Source organism: Larimichthys crocea, chromosome XVIII (genome assembly GCF_000972845.2).
Source record: "Larimichthys crocea isolate SSNF chromosome XVIII, L_crocea_2.0, whole genome shotgun sequence".
In the NCBI taxonomy this organism is placed as follows: domain Eukaryota; kingdom Metazoa; phylum Chordata; class Actinopteri; family Sciaenidae; genus Larimichthys; species Larimichthys crocea.
The window spans coordinates 20,552,111-20,569,818 of NC_040028.1; the positions used below are offsets into that span (position 1 = coordinate 20,552,111).

Sequence of the window (17,708 nt, forward strand, 5' to 3'; positions counted from 1 at the left end):
GAGACTAAGACAAGACCAAGACCAGAGTGCATCGAGACCAAGACAAGACTAAGACCAGAGTACATCGAGACTAAGACAAGACCAAGACCAGAGTGTATGGAGACCAAGACAAGACTAAGACCAGAGTGCATGGAGACTAAGACAAGACCAAGACCAGAGTGTATGGAGACCAAGACAAGACCAAGACCAGCGTGCATCGAGACTAAGACAAGACTAAGACCAGAGTGCATCGAGACTAAGACAAGACCAAGACCAGACAGTATATAACAGACTGAGGTAGCTAATATTCATGAAAACTCTTTGGGTGAAGCGTGGTTGCTACATTGAGTCACCTCATTAAGCGTCACATAATATCTGGCTGATGTCTCCTCCCAGACAGTTAACGGTCTTGACCGGTCTTGAACCAAAATCCTGAGTCCTCTTTGTCTAAGACCGAGACGAGGCAGAGGCCTTGAGAAAGTGGTCGTGACACTCAACTTATAAAACGACTCCAGTGTGGATCATGTAACGGTTATATAGAGGAGCTCTATTAATCAGTTTTCTGTGAAGGTTCTCCGTCATCCCTGTCATATTTCTTCAAGGATCTTGGACTTAGTTATAGATCTGTTCAAGTTTAGTCCGGTCCAGATTTAAACCTTCTCAAAGTCTCCTAATCAGTTTGTGAAATGTCTTGAAGCTCTGCCATCTGTTGTGGTTCTAACCTCTGCACTGTAGCCAGGTTCTCCAGCTCGTCCTGGTTCATGTTGTGGTCGGGGTCTCTCACTACGGGCTCGTTGATGCTCTCCAGCAGCCTGCTGCCCTGACCCAGAGCCACCAGCAGATCCCCCTGCAGACAGACGGAGAGATATCATCCAAACACATCACACATACAGCCTGATATACTGTAGATATGTAACGTACATGCTGATGGTGCTACCTTCATTTTTTCTTTCTTGTTGGTGTGTGTGCTCAGCAGGACGGTCGTGGCCTGGATTTCATTGGGGAGTTCGGTTTCAGCCAGCTCCGTCCCAAACGACTGCAGCGTCTGTGCAGTTTTCTTTACCATCACTGCGAAGCCTTCGATGGCCTGACGCACACGAGACACAACCAAGACGTCAGCAAGCGCGCTCATGAGAACCAAGACCTTCACCACAGTGTTGACATTCTCTGTGTCTCCCATTTTACTTTCTTTGTGTTTGTCTTCATGCACATAAGTTTCGAAGGTTCCTGTTTCTTTCACTTATTTTACACACATAAGTTTCGAAGGTTCCTGTTTCTTTCACTTATTTTACACATTTCTACGACCACAGTTTGATTAGTTTGCAAACGGTGGTGCTGACGGTGCAACTTCAACTTTCCTGTGAGGCTGTCCTGACAGACGTCAGCCTTCATATGGAGCTGAGGCAAGAAATTGAGGCCAAGAGTTCAGAAAAAAACAAGTTGAGGTCATAAACGGACCACCAGGATCATGCCCAGGTGATAACCGAGCAAGCTGACATGGTAGACATGTCTCTCAGATGTACCTCGACAGGTTGGAGCACCTTGATTAATCGAAAACAAAGGAGCTGAGCTTTCCTAAAGGACGAATGTTTTAACCTTGAAACCTTGAATTCCAGAGATTTTGGTGTGCACATTGATTATTAGTGTCAAAACCTAAAAAGGGAGTCTGGCCATGACCTGTTGTTGTACGATACATCGCCTTGCGATGATGGTATGGAGCAGTGTTATGTTGTCAATGCTACATACAGTGCGGTGAGAGATCCACTTCTCGTGGCAGTACTCCTGCGTTCCCCCGAGTTCCTGGGTCAGCTGAGAGCGGTCGATGTAGGAGTGCAGCTCAGTCACTGAGCTCAGCATGATCACCTGCAACAGAAACACCTGAAACTATCACACACCTGCACACGTTTCAGTGAGCGCCGTAGTGAAATCTTTGTTGACTGTACGCACCGGCACCTTCATCTTGAACTCATCCTTGTTGAACTTGAAGAGGATGTCAGAGAGTGCACGCTGCAGGAGGGTGGTGGGCCTCAGAACCAGAACCAGCTGGAGGTTCCCTGGGAAGGAGCCCTGAAATGAGAGAGTAGATGAAGACTGTCCACCCTGAGTCAATTACACATCACGCTTCCTTTGTCCGACTCTCTGCGTCCCATGTGAAAACTCGCTCAAACACACTCAGGCGTGAACGTGGAGTGTGTGGACTACAAGGGAATGGGAAACGTGGGGGATGTCGGGCACCGTCGTGTGGCAGGGACATTAATCTTCATGTCCTCTGAGATGCTTCTGCAGGAATAATGAGGTAGAGGGAGCCGCCACTGACTCATGCATGTGAGCAGGCACATGGATTCACCTCGCTGAGACGTAAATTGGCAAAGCTTTGACTTGGAATGATGCAAAAGAAACTAACAAACACACTCAGCATAAAACAAGTCTGAACTAAGCAGAAATGAAATTGCTAGATGCTTTCATAACAACATACCCTGTAATATTTACTGTATCATGCTCTGCTCAGCCAATAGAACCAATAAAAGTCAAATTAAAATGCCACGATTGACGCCCACTGACAGCCTAAGTACTGCTGTGAAAGCAGTTGGGTGATGGTAGAGGATGGACACTGATCTCCGCCTCCTGAGGCAATGCAATTGTTAATGCAACTTTAATTAGCTAATGACCCAAGCGGTCGGTTCGCCGGATTGGCCGCTCTTCCCCGAGTGAGTTGGGGAATGCTGGTCTAAGCAGAAACGACGATGAATACATCGTTAATAAAAAACCCACTCAGGACTGTTAATGGAAATAATAAATCAATTCAGCGTTTGTCCTCGCTGACCTGCCAAAAACCAGGAGAAGAACTGTGAGAACGGCCGCTCGCCATCCAAAGAAAGGAAAGTTACTGTGGGACGTACAACAAAGAGCCATTATGTTCCGTGTCTTTAGGCTTTTAAACATCTCTTTAAATATTTCTTGTGTAGCAAAAGCGTGACATATCTTAGACCTCTTTGTTTTTTAGACATTTAGCTCCAAAATCTATTAAAAACACTTGAGTGAGTCACTCTCTTCTGATGGATTGTGCTCCAATCCCACATATGCCGTCCTGCTGCCATAAATCCTCACTTAGTCACCAAATTTGCAGCTGAAAATAGTCCCTGATTTGAATATATGAGTAATGTTTGCTAAAATCAACCTTTTTTTTAAAAATGAAACTATAAATTCTTAACCAAACATTTACATCTTCAGCCACAGACTGAGCAGGGAAGTCACAGAGTATTGAGCGACGCACTACAGCTCTGTTGGTTTTGGTCTTTGTTATATATCCAGCCTTAACCTTTCAATGTGCACTGCAGCATCGAAGCGTGCTGCTGGGATCTGTGGTCACTGTCAGTCACGGTCACGGTCTACTTGTTCTTTGTGTCTTGTCAACGAGAGGCCGGGCTGAGAGAGGAACGCAGACGCACACCAAAGCCTGAGAGAAGAGCCAGATAAATGACATGCAGGAGTGCATGCTTTAGGGACCGGCAGCTACGCTGTGGACTTAATTAGCAGCAGTCTATAAAACACACTTTCTGTCTGTCAGCAGATCAAACTCAGCCGTGCACGACGAACGTGAGCTCTCCCCGAAACACAAACTCATGTACACACGAGTGTGCACAGACGCAGACACAAAAGACAAAGGAAGTTGTTTGAGAGCGTAAACATTCAGCATCCTCATCCACGAGTGGACACATCACCGTATGCTCTGAGCTCAATGTACATGAGTCAGCTTTCATCATCATCCATTTAGCAGCCTGGCTGAATCACCCCGACAGACATTATTATTGCAGGGATGACTGAATGTCCCCTATTACCAGCCTGTCAGCCTGTAAATGTCCCCCCTTGTGGGATTAATAAAGCTTGATTTAATTTGAAATGAGCGATGTGGTCTCCCATGTCTCTCGAGACGACGGTTGGCGATAGTCATCTCTCATTGTCTCTCTCAGACAGCTCTCTCCTCTGCTGCTGTAAACATGATCAAACCTTTGAAATGCAAACCTTCTTCTGCTTCCTGTGTTTCGACAGTGATAAACAGGCGTGCACGGCACCGGCAGAGATTCATGGCGTTAGTCACCTGCCCATTGTTTGAGCCCAAAACACTGAGAGAGGTGTGTGTGTGATTCCCTGAGGAAGACTCTGATTACTTCTGATTCTCTACCACTGCAGCATCTGTCCTCCATCTCCAGCAAACATGTAATAAAGCATAAAATGGCATTGGAAACAATGGTAGGATGATACACGATACGCTGAAAGGAAGGGAGACGGTTTATTTTCCTTCTGCAAAACATATGACTCAAAGTAAATATGCTCGCAGGCTGCACAGGACGGGAGCAGCATGCGTGAGTGTTAGTTATCCATTATTTAAGCAGTCCCAGCAGCTTAATTCTGTGTAAATATGTTTGTTGTTCTTAGTCGTAATTCATGTGATGCACAGATGATGAATAAATGATGACACTTAAACAAACGAGTGAACAAAAGGAACATCGTCTCCCTTTTGTCTTTTTGGCATGTGGCTGTTTATTTGTCCCTGTAGCTATGGAAACACATGGCAGGCTGCGATGAGGATGGGAGAGAGTTCAAGGATGGGGTTGCTTTATATTAACCCCCCCCTCCAGGGCGGGAGTGATATTATGGTGGAGCTGAGAGGATGGGGATGCTGACAAACGTCTTCTTCCCGTGGCTAAGGGTGCAAGCTCACTGCACACACACACACACACACACACACACACACACACAAAGACCAACTCACTGCGATGCGAAGCAGGGTCCCCTTGACGGCTGCCCATCGGTCTTGCCGGCGATCGATGACCAGGATGAAACCCACGTCTGTCGAGGACAAACTGGAACACACAGAGGCAACAGTGATCTGTTTGTACTCAGCTGAAGCTGATTTAACAACTTCAACCTCACACTGACAGAAAACAGAAAATCTCACACTGCAACACAAAAAAACTCCAAAACATACATGTAGTTCGGGTTCGCTGCATGCACAGTGACACAGTAAATGTTTTGTTGAGCTGCTTTATCTTCTCAGACAGCTGGTGCAGTCCATAAAGGGAGATGCTGTGAAGCACCTGCAGGTTTCTTGGCCCTCAGCCTCCAGCCAGCACCACCACCCTCCCCGAGTTCTCTCCCTACGCCTCCCCTTCCACTGCTGTCCTCTCTGGTCCCAGGAGAGAGGAGGGCTTTATGGTTTATACACCACCAAGGATCAGTGACAGACTCCAAAACATGATGCACAAATATCCAAGTAATCTTCAAGTATTTGTTTTCACGTCCACCATTCTGCAAGTACTAAACCTACGAACGAGAGCAGTCCTTGGGACGGCAAGGACAGAATAAAAGCACAGAAGGAGAGGAGGATGTGTCTCAGAGGTAGATCCCAGTGTGCTGTGATGTTTGAAGGAGAGGGAGGCAAATATAATTTAGACCATCACAGCATCCAGCCGGTCCCCTCTCACTGCACTGCATCTATCAGCCGTCCAATGGGACGCTGGAAGCTGCCGAGACACGAGCCTATCACAGGATGGCTGCAGAGTGATGAACAGCTCTAGCAGCCAGTCAGCAGGTCTTTACAGATGTGTGTGTGTGTGTGTGGGACCATCCTATTGTAAGCATGAAGGTTTGATACAGATCGTTTATCCATGTCTGCCTCTCATCCACAGCCCCACCTAAGACATTTACTGCTGCAGAGATGAGAGGCTGTTTATGGTGAACATGCAGCATCTGAAATGTCCCAGACTAATTATTACTGTGTGTCCCATCAGATTTTAATATTTGTCACTAAACACTGGCTGGAATTATTAGCAGTTAACCCAACAATGACACATTTTCTCTACACTAGACAGAAATATTGAAACAAAACATGATTTACAAAGACCATTTACACTTTTTATAAATTCAAAATAATAAACCAAAATGTTATTTATAAGTTAATTGTTAAAACAGTGAAAAAGAAACTTTCAGCTGTGGTAACTAACACAGTATTACTTTTTCTAATATTATGGTAAAAGGATATTGTTGATCTTACGGTTAAGGATGGCGTTTTATTATTTTATCATATAAATAAGTTTTAAGTCTGCAAATAAGAAACACTGTTCGCCGTATAATTGACATGAATATATCACATGAATACTGTATAAAACAGTAACGTACTTACAGTGTTTTACTGTAAGATTAACGGTCTCTAATATAAAATACTTTATTCTGTATAAACAAGTATAAATAAAGGTTTTGCTATAAAATATGACTGTGGAGAAAAAATGTTTTTACCGTAAAATACTGGCAGCCGTGGTTGCCAGAATTTTACCGTAATAAATACAGTATACCCTTTTCTAATATTACAGTAGAATGATATTAGTACTGTTGATTTCAAGTATACTGTTGATGTTTTATTCCATAAATTTTCCATATTCCATAGATTTTACGGTGAAAAACTGCCAAACCATGACAGTAAAAGACCGTAAAATATAACATGAAATCTTACAGTGTCGTGTTGTACAATTAACAGTCTCTAATATAACAAACTATTTAAATATTCATTCAGAGACTGCGCGGTGATGTTGCTGCTGCACACGCACGAGTGACTTCTTAATAATTGGATTTCTCGGAACACGTAAAGCGTTGTGAGCTGTGAGTTGTGAAAAAGCTCGGCCTAATGGTAACGCAGTGATGATGAGGGGACATTTGCTGCATGAATGCATGTGCAGACATAACAACACACATGCAGCTACTGTCCCTCCTCCTCATCCTCCTCATCCTCCTCATCCTCCCCATCCTCCTCCTGTACTGAACAGAGCAGAAAAGTGAGGGCACTCGTATATTAAATTAAAAACAGATTAATCAGATACGAGTGCAGAGTGTGTGTCAACTGTGCCTCGTTACCATAAAACCAATACCTGAAACTACAGTAGACCCATGCATGAATTTATCGGGAACATGGTCAGACAAAGGACTTAGATATTAATTTATTTACTGATGCAAAGTCTCAAGTAAATGAATTAAGATCCAGATATGTCTGACATCACATATTGATTTGAAGTAGTAAACCAGCAGCGGCTGTTCAAGGTCATAACACACTCTTGTTGTCGTGTTGTATTGTAGGACATGAGCTGCAGGCTGTGGAGTGTGTGTGTGTGTGTGTGTGTGTGTGTGTGTGTGTGTGTGTCCTGCTGGGGTTGTCGGTCTCTCAGGTAGCTGGAAACCATCTGCCTCTGTATGCACAACAGCTTGAGGCTCTTTAACACTTTATCGCCCCTGTGGATAATCCTGCTTCAACAGTCAGGAGGTAAATTTAGACACTCATGATGGATGCACATGATGCTGACCTGCAACGTCCTCTTTATAATAAGCTGGACTTAATAATATTTATATTGGTTCAAAGGTATGTGGCATGAAAGCAGCTACACAGGCAGATTATTTAAAGGCCTGTACGCCTTCATACAGATACATGTGTGAACGCTTCAGATCACACGCTCTGCTCAGTGGTCTGCATGCATTATTCAGATTATCTGCAGCAGACTGATGGAGACTTCAGGGTTATTAAATGGCGATCTTATTATTAAAGGTGTCACAACACTCACAGCTCTTCATGTGTATGCAATGAAACTGTGTTTAAGTGTCCACTGCCACCTACTGGCAGACATCTGCACGTCTTTGGACACACAGAGTCCACACAGCAAAGAGCTGATAAAGAAGGAATGAGGGTGTGTGTGTGTGTGTGTGTGTGTGTGTGTGTGTGTGTTACCTGGGCACACTCGTCAGGTAGGTCAACACGTTGTGAAACTCTCTGTCCGTGACGTCTCCAAATGCAGGGAATTCTGGGAACACAATGATGGGGCTGCCATTGTCTCCTCTACCTCCTGGAAAACAGAGAAGAAAGAAGAACACGGTGAAGTTGTGCACACATGATCTGTGTCTGTTTGGATGTTACATGTCTGTAGAGCAGCAGAAATACAGGACAGTGTCATACTGTACATGAGGCAAAGACGAAGACATTTAAACATATCAGAGATGTCATGCTGTCAGTCTAAAAATGTCTTCTGTCGTCTACAGTTAACAGTTTTTAACGGTATAAAAATTAATTTGTAATATTTGATAATATTACAGTAAAAGGATGTTAGTACAGCTGGAGTTTTATGTGTATCCAACAATATTCTACCATAAAACTGACATGAAAATACCACATGAATGCCGCACAAATAAAGGTATTACAGTCACTAATATAAAATACTTTATTCTGTATAAATTCCCTTAATATTTCGTATAAATAAAGGTTTTGAAATATGACTGTATACAATAAAACACTTGTCAGCTGTAGTTTCCAGAATTCAACTGTAATAAATACAATATAACCTTTTTCTGAATATCACGGTAAATGGATGTTAGTACTGTTGATTTCATGATTACGTTTGATATTTTTCCATATTACTCACATGAAAATATTGTATGTATGTTGTATAAATAGAGGTTTTGTCATGAAATAGAACAATGTTTTACTGTACAAATAACAGTCTCTAATATAAAATACTTTATTCTGTATTAATTCTCTTTAAAATGAAATATAAATACAGGTTTTGAAATGACTGTATTTCACTGTATACAGTATAACACAATCATATTTGCCACATGGGGGCAGCACTGATGTTAAAGTTAACCTGTGATGACAACAGATGATGCAGTCTCATAACCATCAACAAAAAAAATCACTTTAATATAAGAAATATGGAAATGTTTGAAAAAGGGAACAATACACGACAAACGTAAAGAGCTGATTTAAAATGAAAAAGCGTCATTATCTCGTTAGAACAACCCGATCTCATCGTGAATAATTACCTTGAAGCAAACAGAGATAACATTTGTAATTATCTCTTCATCGTCTGTCTCCTTAGATTTTAATTTAAAATATTGTTAAATCCTGATTGGCGCACAAAGGCTTGTGACATCACCATTTTTCAAACAGAGCTCCGCCCACCTCACGCTGGGAAGTTGTGTGTGTTCAAGTACTGTAGGACCCCCATTGGTCAGAATTAGACTGACTCACAACTTGATGACAACAACTGTTCAAGTAGGAATAAAAAATGATGAAAACAGAGGTGAAACAAACACACACACACACACACACACACACACACACACCCCATGTGGACAGCTGCTCTGTCAGTGCATGTGACCAGAATATCAATCTGTCTGCCTTTTCTTCTCTCATCGCTATAGCAACAGCAAGTGCACGGTCATGGTTTAGATCTTTGTCTGCAAAATGGTTCCCGACTCTGCTGCAGCCACAAGGTCACTTCTGACACACACACACACACACACACATGCACACACACTTCAACAGCACTGTAATGAATATAATTAGTGTCACAAATATCTGGCAATCCTCGTCAGCGATGCCTCAAATATCGTGAATAGACACTCGTGGTTGTTGTTGTGATGAAAATGTGTCGTCATGAACTGGACGTTTAACAGGTAACAGTGGCAATGAGGCGGGTGGACCTGACAAACAGCGAAGAGGAAAAAGGAAACAGGAGATACTGTATTTGCATAGCAAAGTGTAACTGCCAGGAGATAACAGCTGATATGAGCTGGGCACACAGCTCAACTATGAATGACTCATGGAAAAGATGAAAGAGACAGACAGACAGATATTTTGCATGCAAAATACAGATTCTTCAGAATTGCATGAGACAGCATCGACTGAACTGACTCCTGACATGATATTCCAGTTAAATAATGTTGTTGCCGTGAAAATACTGGTGAAAAAATGACGAGGAAGGGGTTAAATATAAAGAAGGGTCCGGAAAAGCCGCGTAAATTACAGGAAGGGAGTGTGTGACAGCCACAGATATTATCCTGTGAACGTGTTTCAAACATGCAGCGCTGAGTCAAAGTGACAGCTAAGGCCAATATTTACTTTTCATCACAGTCTGACTTTGTTCGTCCTGTTTTCCTGCATCACCACATCACCGACAAACTTGCAGCTCAATAAAGACGCTGCTCGGATGTCGGAGATGAGAGATAGGCGTTCAGCGGCGTGCTAATGAAGAGATAAGCTGGCAGGCAGCTGATGAACGGAGGCAGTAACGATGCAGATACAGTCAGAGTGTTACCTGAAAGGAAGGCGAACTGCCTCCTCAGCTCGGGGGTGATGTCAGCAGCACGCAGGGGGCTGCTGTCCAGCTGCATGATCTCATCTGGAGGAAAGACAGAAGGTCAGATATTAGTGATGGACAGCATCAATTAATACAGAAATGACTCGCTGTGTCACACAGATCTGTTCTGCTGTGCAATACTCAGTCTTTGTAGGACCCCTTACTCGATCTTCAACAGCTCTCCAGCCCCCGTGAGGATTAAAATAATCAGATTTAGTAGGAGAGGGGATCCCCATTCTGGGGATCAACCAGCAGACACTCATGGAGCATGGGGGGCATAAGGAGTCCAGCCGGGTGGCTGCTTACCTTCATCATTAAACTGTTACAGTAACACGAGGGAAACACTGAGTGTTGAGACACATGTGTGTCAGGCAGCTGCATTAAACATAAACAGTGTCTCTGATGCTCGGTGAATGAAGATTGGCCACAGTTCAAGTTCAATATGAGAGAGAGGCAAAACAGATCGATGGAGGAAAACTGGCAGCTCCTCTGCTGCAGCATTATCGTGTTACCACACACACACACACACACACACACACACACACACACACACACTCCATGTTTACATCAGCTAAAAAAGGAACACATCCTCTTATTTTACATTCTGCAAAGTGAACACAATGGACTACTGTGGACGTGTGTCTGGTTCTATTTGTGGCATCAGAATCATTCACATTTATTTCAGCCTGCAACATAAATAAACACACACACACACACACACACACACACACACACACACACACACACACACACACACACACACACACACACACACACACACACACTTCAACCCGTTCTGCAGAAGAAAACAAGATCTACAACTTGATCCCAAAAAAGTTGGGACGCTGTGTGAAGCATGGTCGAGTCTGAACTTCATCCGTAGACGCAGTGATGAGCCGTGTTTGTGTTCATGTAGTAATAACCTTCACACGGTTATGACGATGTTTGACGCAGCGCTGCCTCTCAATCTTCTAAAGATTCGATGGGTTGTAGATAAATCCCTAAAATCACAGAGAGTGTTCATTGTTCTTCAAACTGACTCCTTGCTCGAGGGCACCCGGTCATGATACTGTCACCTGTTATTAGTGGACCTGATTACCTGTGTGATGCAGACAGATCAGTTTAAGATAAGATAAGACAGACTTTAATGATCCCACACCGGGAAAATGAACCTGTTTCAGCAGCTCACAAGGAAGAAATATTATAAGAGTCTGACTGTCAGCTGCTGGAATGAAGGAGCTGTGGGAGATCTGCTTCTTACATGTGGGAGTAGCAGTCTGTTTCATGCAGGAGGGGAGAGGAGTCATTAACATCCTCCTCTAAGAGCCCAGGACAGGGTGAACAGTGCACACAAATATCTCGTCCGCATTGTATTTGACTGGTTGGTTCAGGTTTGTGTTGTTTCATAGAACTAAACTAAGAAGACGTCACAGTGAGCCCGAGGGAAACAAAGTCTGAGAGAGGCTCCTGTGAGTCACTTTGAGTCATCAGTCCATGGAGCATTTTAATGTGCAAATATTGGTGTTAGATTTGATCTGGTGGTGCATATCAGAACCTGAAACGATCTGCCAAATGGATGTTTAAAGTTAGGGAGGTGTGTGTTTAATATCCAGTGTCTGCATCTCAAGACAGACCGGATGTAGTTCAGAGTCAGAGAAAAACATTTTTCATTTAAAAGCACCTCAGTGCTCCAACAAGATGCTCAGGGCGAGCGAGCTGTAGGAGAACGAAAAGGACGAGCATGTAGGGAGAGTCTGACACTGTAAACGTGGTTTAGTCGAAGTAACTAAAGAACAATATTGACTTTTCGTCTTAGTGTGACTCTGTTTGACCTGTTTTCCTGAGCACTGCCAAACGTCTATCTACACTTCTATGCAGGTCACTGCCGTTCCTCCACCGTTAAAAGTCAGAACTTAAAGAGCTTCTCCACGGTTCTGCAAGGAACCTTCTAAGGTTCTTCAAAGAGTCGACTTAAAAAAACAGTTTTCCAAGGAACATTTAAAAGCAAAATGAAGTTTACTGAGCATGAAAAGGTTCTTTAAAGCACCAAAAGTGCTAAAATAGTGACATTCAGTCATCCAGAGAACCTTAAAAAGTGTTCTCCAGAGCACGAGAGTGGTGTTTGCAAAGCTCCTAACCATTTACAAATAAGAACGCGCTCTAACTTTATATATAAGATGAGAGAAGGCATTTCAAACTGCATAGGAAGAGTTAGAATATGTGAATTCAGTATAAAAGGAAGCCTAACTTTGATTTGACGCAGATGAATACACACTCTGTCCAAACCATACCTGTCCTGTGAGCCAACAACACGTCCATCTACTCTGGATTCATGCTCAGTCCACCTCGGAGGACCGTACGTGACTCTCCATCATCGTTATGGAAGTGCTTGTCCTCTTTATCCCGTGTGTTTTCCTGACTGATCGCTCTCCTCAGGCTCAGCCCCTTCACTGTGACTCCACTCCAAACAAACCGAGGAGCCTTTTACTCTTTGTTTGGAAATTAGAGATATCAGGTGACTTGGCCTGAGGGCACGCTGACATTCACACACACACACACACACACACACACACACACACACACACACACACACACACACACACACACAGTTTGTGGACAGGATTCGTTCAACTGTGTCGTCTTGGTGTCTTTGTCTGGCATTTTCAGTTTTCTTTGAGCATCCAGCTGCTGCCATGTCTGTCAGGGAACTTAAAGGACCACTGTCTCTGCATATGGAAGCCAAGAGGCAACCTCTGAAATTAAACCAACACACAAGTGTGCTGCAGTTCCTCTAACGTCCACTTGAGGCTGGCTCCAGAAGTGAGTCAGTCTCCATAAGTCCCCATGTCCAAATGTCCAACTTCACAGCAGAAATAAACATGTTTACAGCCTGGTACAAAAAACAGTTTTGGTCTCTGTAGCTAATTTCCCCGTTCATGACAACTGTACTGAGCTAACAACAAGCTAAAACAAGTTAACAATGAGCAAAAACAAGCTAACAATGAGCTAACAACAAGCTAACAATGAACTGAAACAAGTTAGCAACAAGCTAAAACAAGCTAACAACAAGCTAACAACAAGATAACACCAAGCTAAAACAAGCTAACAATGAGCAAAAACAAGCTAACAATGAGCTAACAACAAGCTAACAATGAGCAAAAACAAGCTAACAAGCTAAAACAAGCTATCAACAAGCTAACAACAAGCTAACACCAGACTAACAACGAGCAAAAACAGGCTAACAATGAGCAAAAACAAGCTAACAAGCTAAAACAAGTTAACAACTAGCTAAAACAAGCTAACAGCAGGCTAAAACAAGCTAACAACAAGTTAAAACAAGCTAACAACGAGCTAAAACAAGCTAACAATGAGCAAAAACAAGCTAACAAGCTAAAACAAGTTAACAGCAGGCTAAAACAAGCTAACAGCAGGCTAAAACAAGCTAACAACAAGCTAACAACAAGTTAAAACAAGCTAACAACGAGCTAAAACAAGCTAACAATGTGCTAAAACAAGCTAACAATGAGCAAAAACAAGCTAACAAGCTAAAACAAGCTAACAACAAGGTAACAACAAGCTAACACCAGACTAACAACGAGCAAAAACAAGCTAACAATGAGCTAACAACAAGCTAACAATGAGCAAAAACAAGCTAACAAGCTAAAACAAGTTAGCAATGAAGTGAGACAAGTTAACAACGAGCTAAATCAAAATAACAACAAGCTAAAACAAGTTAACAACAAGATAACCAAGCAGCAACCTCTGTAAATGAAACCTGCCAAAAACTGCAGTTCCTCTAACGTCCACTTGAGGCTGGCTCCAGAAGTGAGTCAGTCTCCATAAGTCCCCATGTTCAAATGTCCAACTTCACAGCAGAAATAAACATGTTTACAGCCTGGTACAAAAAACAGGACTTCCAACATGGCGGCGGCCACAGATTCTAAGCTTTAAAATTGGGCTTTGAAAACCTGTGAGTGACGTCATGCGTACGCTGTCCATTCTTTACACTGTCACTGGTGTTAGCCCACTAGCTGCCCTACATTCTTTTATACTGTACCATTTTACTGTGAGTTTAGAGTGCTCTCCTGTCCATCAGTACACATGTAAAACACCTTTATGTATCACTTCAAGTACCATGAAAATCACATTAAATTACATTCATTTTCCAAAGCAGCTCATGATAAGTGTGTCTGCAGGAACGATGACTAAAAGTCAATACAGGAGGTGCATCCCTCCCAGACAAACAACTCAAAATGTGTTGGAATGAGTGAGTCTGCAGTAGATACCAACAGGTTACCAGGAGATACTATACCTATGAATTAAACCAGTGAGAACATCATCATGTAGGAGCCCATCGCTCGTAGTAAGAAGCTGATTGAGGCCCTTAAAGTGTACGACATCACTACGAGAAGAACGGATGACATCACAACACCTTTGTGACATCACCAACGCTTCAGCTCACCTGTGTTTTTTTTATTTTTTAAAATCTTGCAGCAGGACAGCAAGAGGCCTCTGAGGCTGACGCATAGATTGACGTGTTATTCAGTTACACATTGACTGGAAATCTGTCTGTGATGTGGCAACGGTCGCACCAATTCATCCATTATAAATGAAACACCTACCTGTAGCTGAACAAACATTATTGATCTCACAGCTTTGTGGACTGTGCCAATTTTTGCTAGGAAAATGATCAGTTTTATTCTTACAGACCTCTCTGTATCAGCCTCCTCCTCTATTGACTGGATACTATTTCTGACATCTGTAGTTAATGAATATTGATTAGAGACAACTGACAGACAGATGTTATGTGAGACACAGCTTCCTTTTTCTTTTTAACCTCAAGCAAAGGTGTGCATGCTCAACAGAGGTCAGGAAATGAGACTAGACAAATGACCACATGTGTGATGTTTGTAACTTGGTCGCTCTCTTGCCTGAGGACGCTAAGCTGCGCCCGTCTAGCCGCCTGCAGAGCGCTCGGAGGCGCTCACACGCCTCTCGTGGAATCAAGTTCACACAGAAACCTCCGTCAGTTTCCACTTTCTGACCCCCGCCACACTTACTCAACCAGCCACACCTCGCCCACCAGCAGCTCCCACACATATCAAATCAGAAACCAACCCCCACCTAGGCCAGCTCGACTTTGTTTCCAGAAAGAGGCTATTCTGTTACGGAAAAGTCCCCTCCTGGAAGATGAAAGATTTAAGTTTCAATGACTCTCTACAGTCAAATCTTCCACTCACAGTATTATACAATCAATAACTGCCCCTCTGGCCATCAGAGAGGGAGAGGAGTGTAACAGTGAAACCAGTCTACTCTGATCTTTCTGTTTGTACGTCTGCTCATGAGCAAGTATCGCTGATTATTAATGTATCGAATGTGAAACTCAGTCTGTATTTATGGACACACACTGGCCACATCAGGAAACAGGAAAACAAGAATTACGGAGGGAAGGTCACTGAAAATAATTACATAATTACTTTTATTTCACTGATACTAGTCTGCATAGTTTTGGGTGGTAGATACACTGTAAAAAAAGAAATCTTTTTACAGTGAAAAACAATGACAGTAAAAGAATGAATGTATACAGTAAAAAACACTAATATTTAATGACAAAATATACTATTTTATACAGCATTCATACTGTGTTTTCATGTGAGTTATACGACAAAATGCCAAACTTAAACATGAAATCAACAGTACTAACATCCGTTTACCGTAATATTAAGAAAAAAGGTTACACCGTATTTATTACGGTTTATTGCGGTTTTTCTTTTACCGTAAAAAAAACAGAAGATACCAAATCATTCGATTTTTTAACCTTGTAATAGAATAATGAAAATCTTTACAAACTTTAATACAAACTATTAAATTAACCTGTGAACACGTTCCAACGTTCCACACACACACACACACACACACACACACACACACACACACCACCTGCTGGTTGAGACGCTAATGTTCTTTCAAAGGCTTAACGACGAGGATTAGTGTCCTCACTCGCGATCACGTTTGTGGGTGACGAGTCAAACGTTAGTGGGTCAGAGTCACACACCTGGACCGCCTGATACTACTGACACAGATTAAACAGGACGAGAGCTGAGGAACTGAAACCCACGAACAAAATCTAGAAACTGAAGCCGCTGATTAGCTGGTTTGGGATAGTTCTTGCAAGAAAAAATATTTTGCACTCTGAGTATTGGACAGTTCAGAGTTGGGGGTTGGGATGGACACCCACAGACAGAGAGATGGGGGAGGGCAACAAGTGGGGATAAGGGGCTTACAGTTACGGCCATGGAGGAGCAGTGACAGATGAGTCCATAATATGATGACGGGTTAGAGGGTTCAAAAAGGCCATGTTTATGGTGATGGTTAACAATCATCCAGACTTTACAATAAAGAAATAAGGATATAAAAACTCCAGAAACTGGAGACAGAAGAAGATAAAGATGAGTTTACCCAGCACACAGATGGAAACACAGCCCATAATTCCTCTGTAGTAGATTTAAAAACAGGCCAAGATTTCAAGGACAAGTAGCAAATGTTTTCCCAATCCTAACACGAGGCGAGGGCAAAGGTAGGGAGACAGGTGAAGTCAAACACACGAGGGCAGGTGGAGGATGTGCTGTTAAGATAACAGAGCTGTAAACACAGACTGTGACGGGGGAAGAATCATTTTGTCACCTACCACACAGCAGCCAGCGGCAGCAGCGAGAAAGTCTGTAGTATCTTTGCACCTCCTCCAGAGAGATCCGCACGTGACCACCGCTCTGCTCTACCGGCCACAAACACACATCCAATGCTCCTTCCATGTTTTCCTCTTCAGTTTGATCATCCACCTCTGCACCTCCTCTCTCTGCTTCAGTCTCTTCATTCTCCTCTGACCCCGTGTCAGCCTCCATCTCACCTTCCTGTTGACTTCCTCTTCCCTCGCTTTGCTCATCACCAGCAATCAGATAATCTCTGTGTTCTGCAGTCACAAACCAGTCCGGCTCTTCTCCGCCTGAGCTCACGCTCGCTCGCTCCATGTAAGACCCAGAGTCTAACTGGACCTCGACATCCTCCTCCATCAAGAAGCCTGAATCTGCCATCTCCTCTCTTCCCATCCTGCCGTCCCGCTCTGCTTCTTGTTCACTCCCCCTCTGCAACACTTCTTCCATGCAGCTTTCCAAAAATGTATCACCGGAACAGTTTCCCTCTCATCCTGACTGACTGCACATGCAGCCTCTCGCTCCGTGTCAGGCTTCAGGTGCTCTACAGCCTGCAGGTCGTCACTTAGTAACTGTGGGGACTTCCTAATGCAACCTCAGGTTACCTTTCCTGCAGACAAAAGCTACAGTGTAGCACTCTACTCCACCCTCCCGACTCACCCAGCCTTATCCCTCCCCCTAAAAAAAGGACAATTACCTGACCCCTCCCGGTTGGATAGCAATGCCTCCAACCTGCTAATGTATGAATTAGTCTGACCTCTAAAAGAGATCCAGGTCTGACTGCGTTTGAAGGCTACAAACAGAAAAGTTGTGCCGTGTTGCGTCACAGTACGTTGCAGAG

At 43.3% G+C, this 17,708-nt stretch overlaps 1 protein-coding gene across 1 annotated transcript in view; it reads right to left on the reverse strand.

Annotated features, from left to right (window-relative positions):
- Positions 1-17,305, reverse strand: part of mcf2lb (mcf.2 cell line derived transforming sequence-like b) — a 40,194-nt gene extending 22,889 nt beyond the window's left edge. Inside the window, exons 1-8 of the mRNA XM_027290925.1 lie at positions 16,846-17,305; positions 10,116-10,199; positions 7,751-7,865; positions 4,754-4,844; positions 1,927-2,046; positions 1,726-1,842; positions 917-1,066; positions 702-826 (exon numbers count right to left, since the gene is read on the reverse strand). Of these exons, the coding sequence (XP_027146726.1) occupies positions 702-826; positions 917-1,066; positions 1,726-1,842; positions 1,927-2,046; positions 4,754-4,844; positions 7,751-7,865; positions 10,116-10,199; positions 16,846-17,263 (1,220 nt within the window). The 5' untranslated portion in view covers positions 17,264-17,305. The remainder of the gene's footprint in view (positions 1-701; positions 827-916; positions 1,067-1,725; positions 1,843-1,926; positions 2,047-4,753; positions 4,845-7,750; positions 7,866-10,115; positions 10,200-16,845) is intronic.
- Between the last annotated feature and the right edge of the window lie 403 nt (positions 17,306-17,708).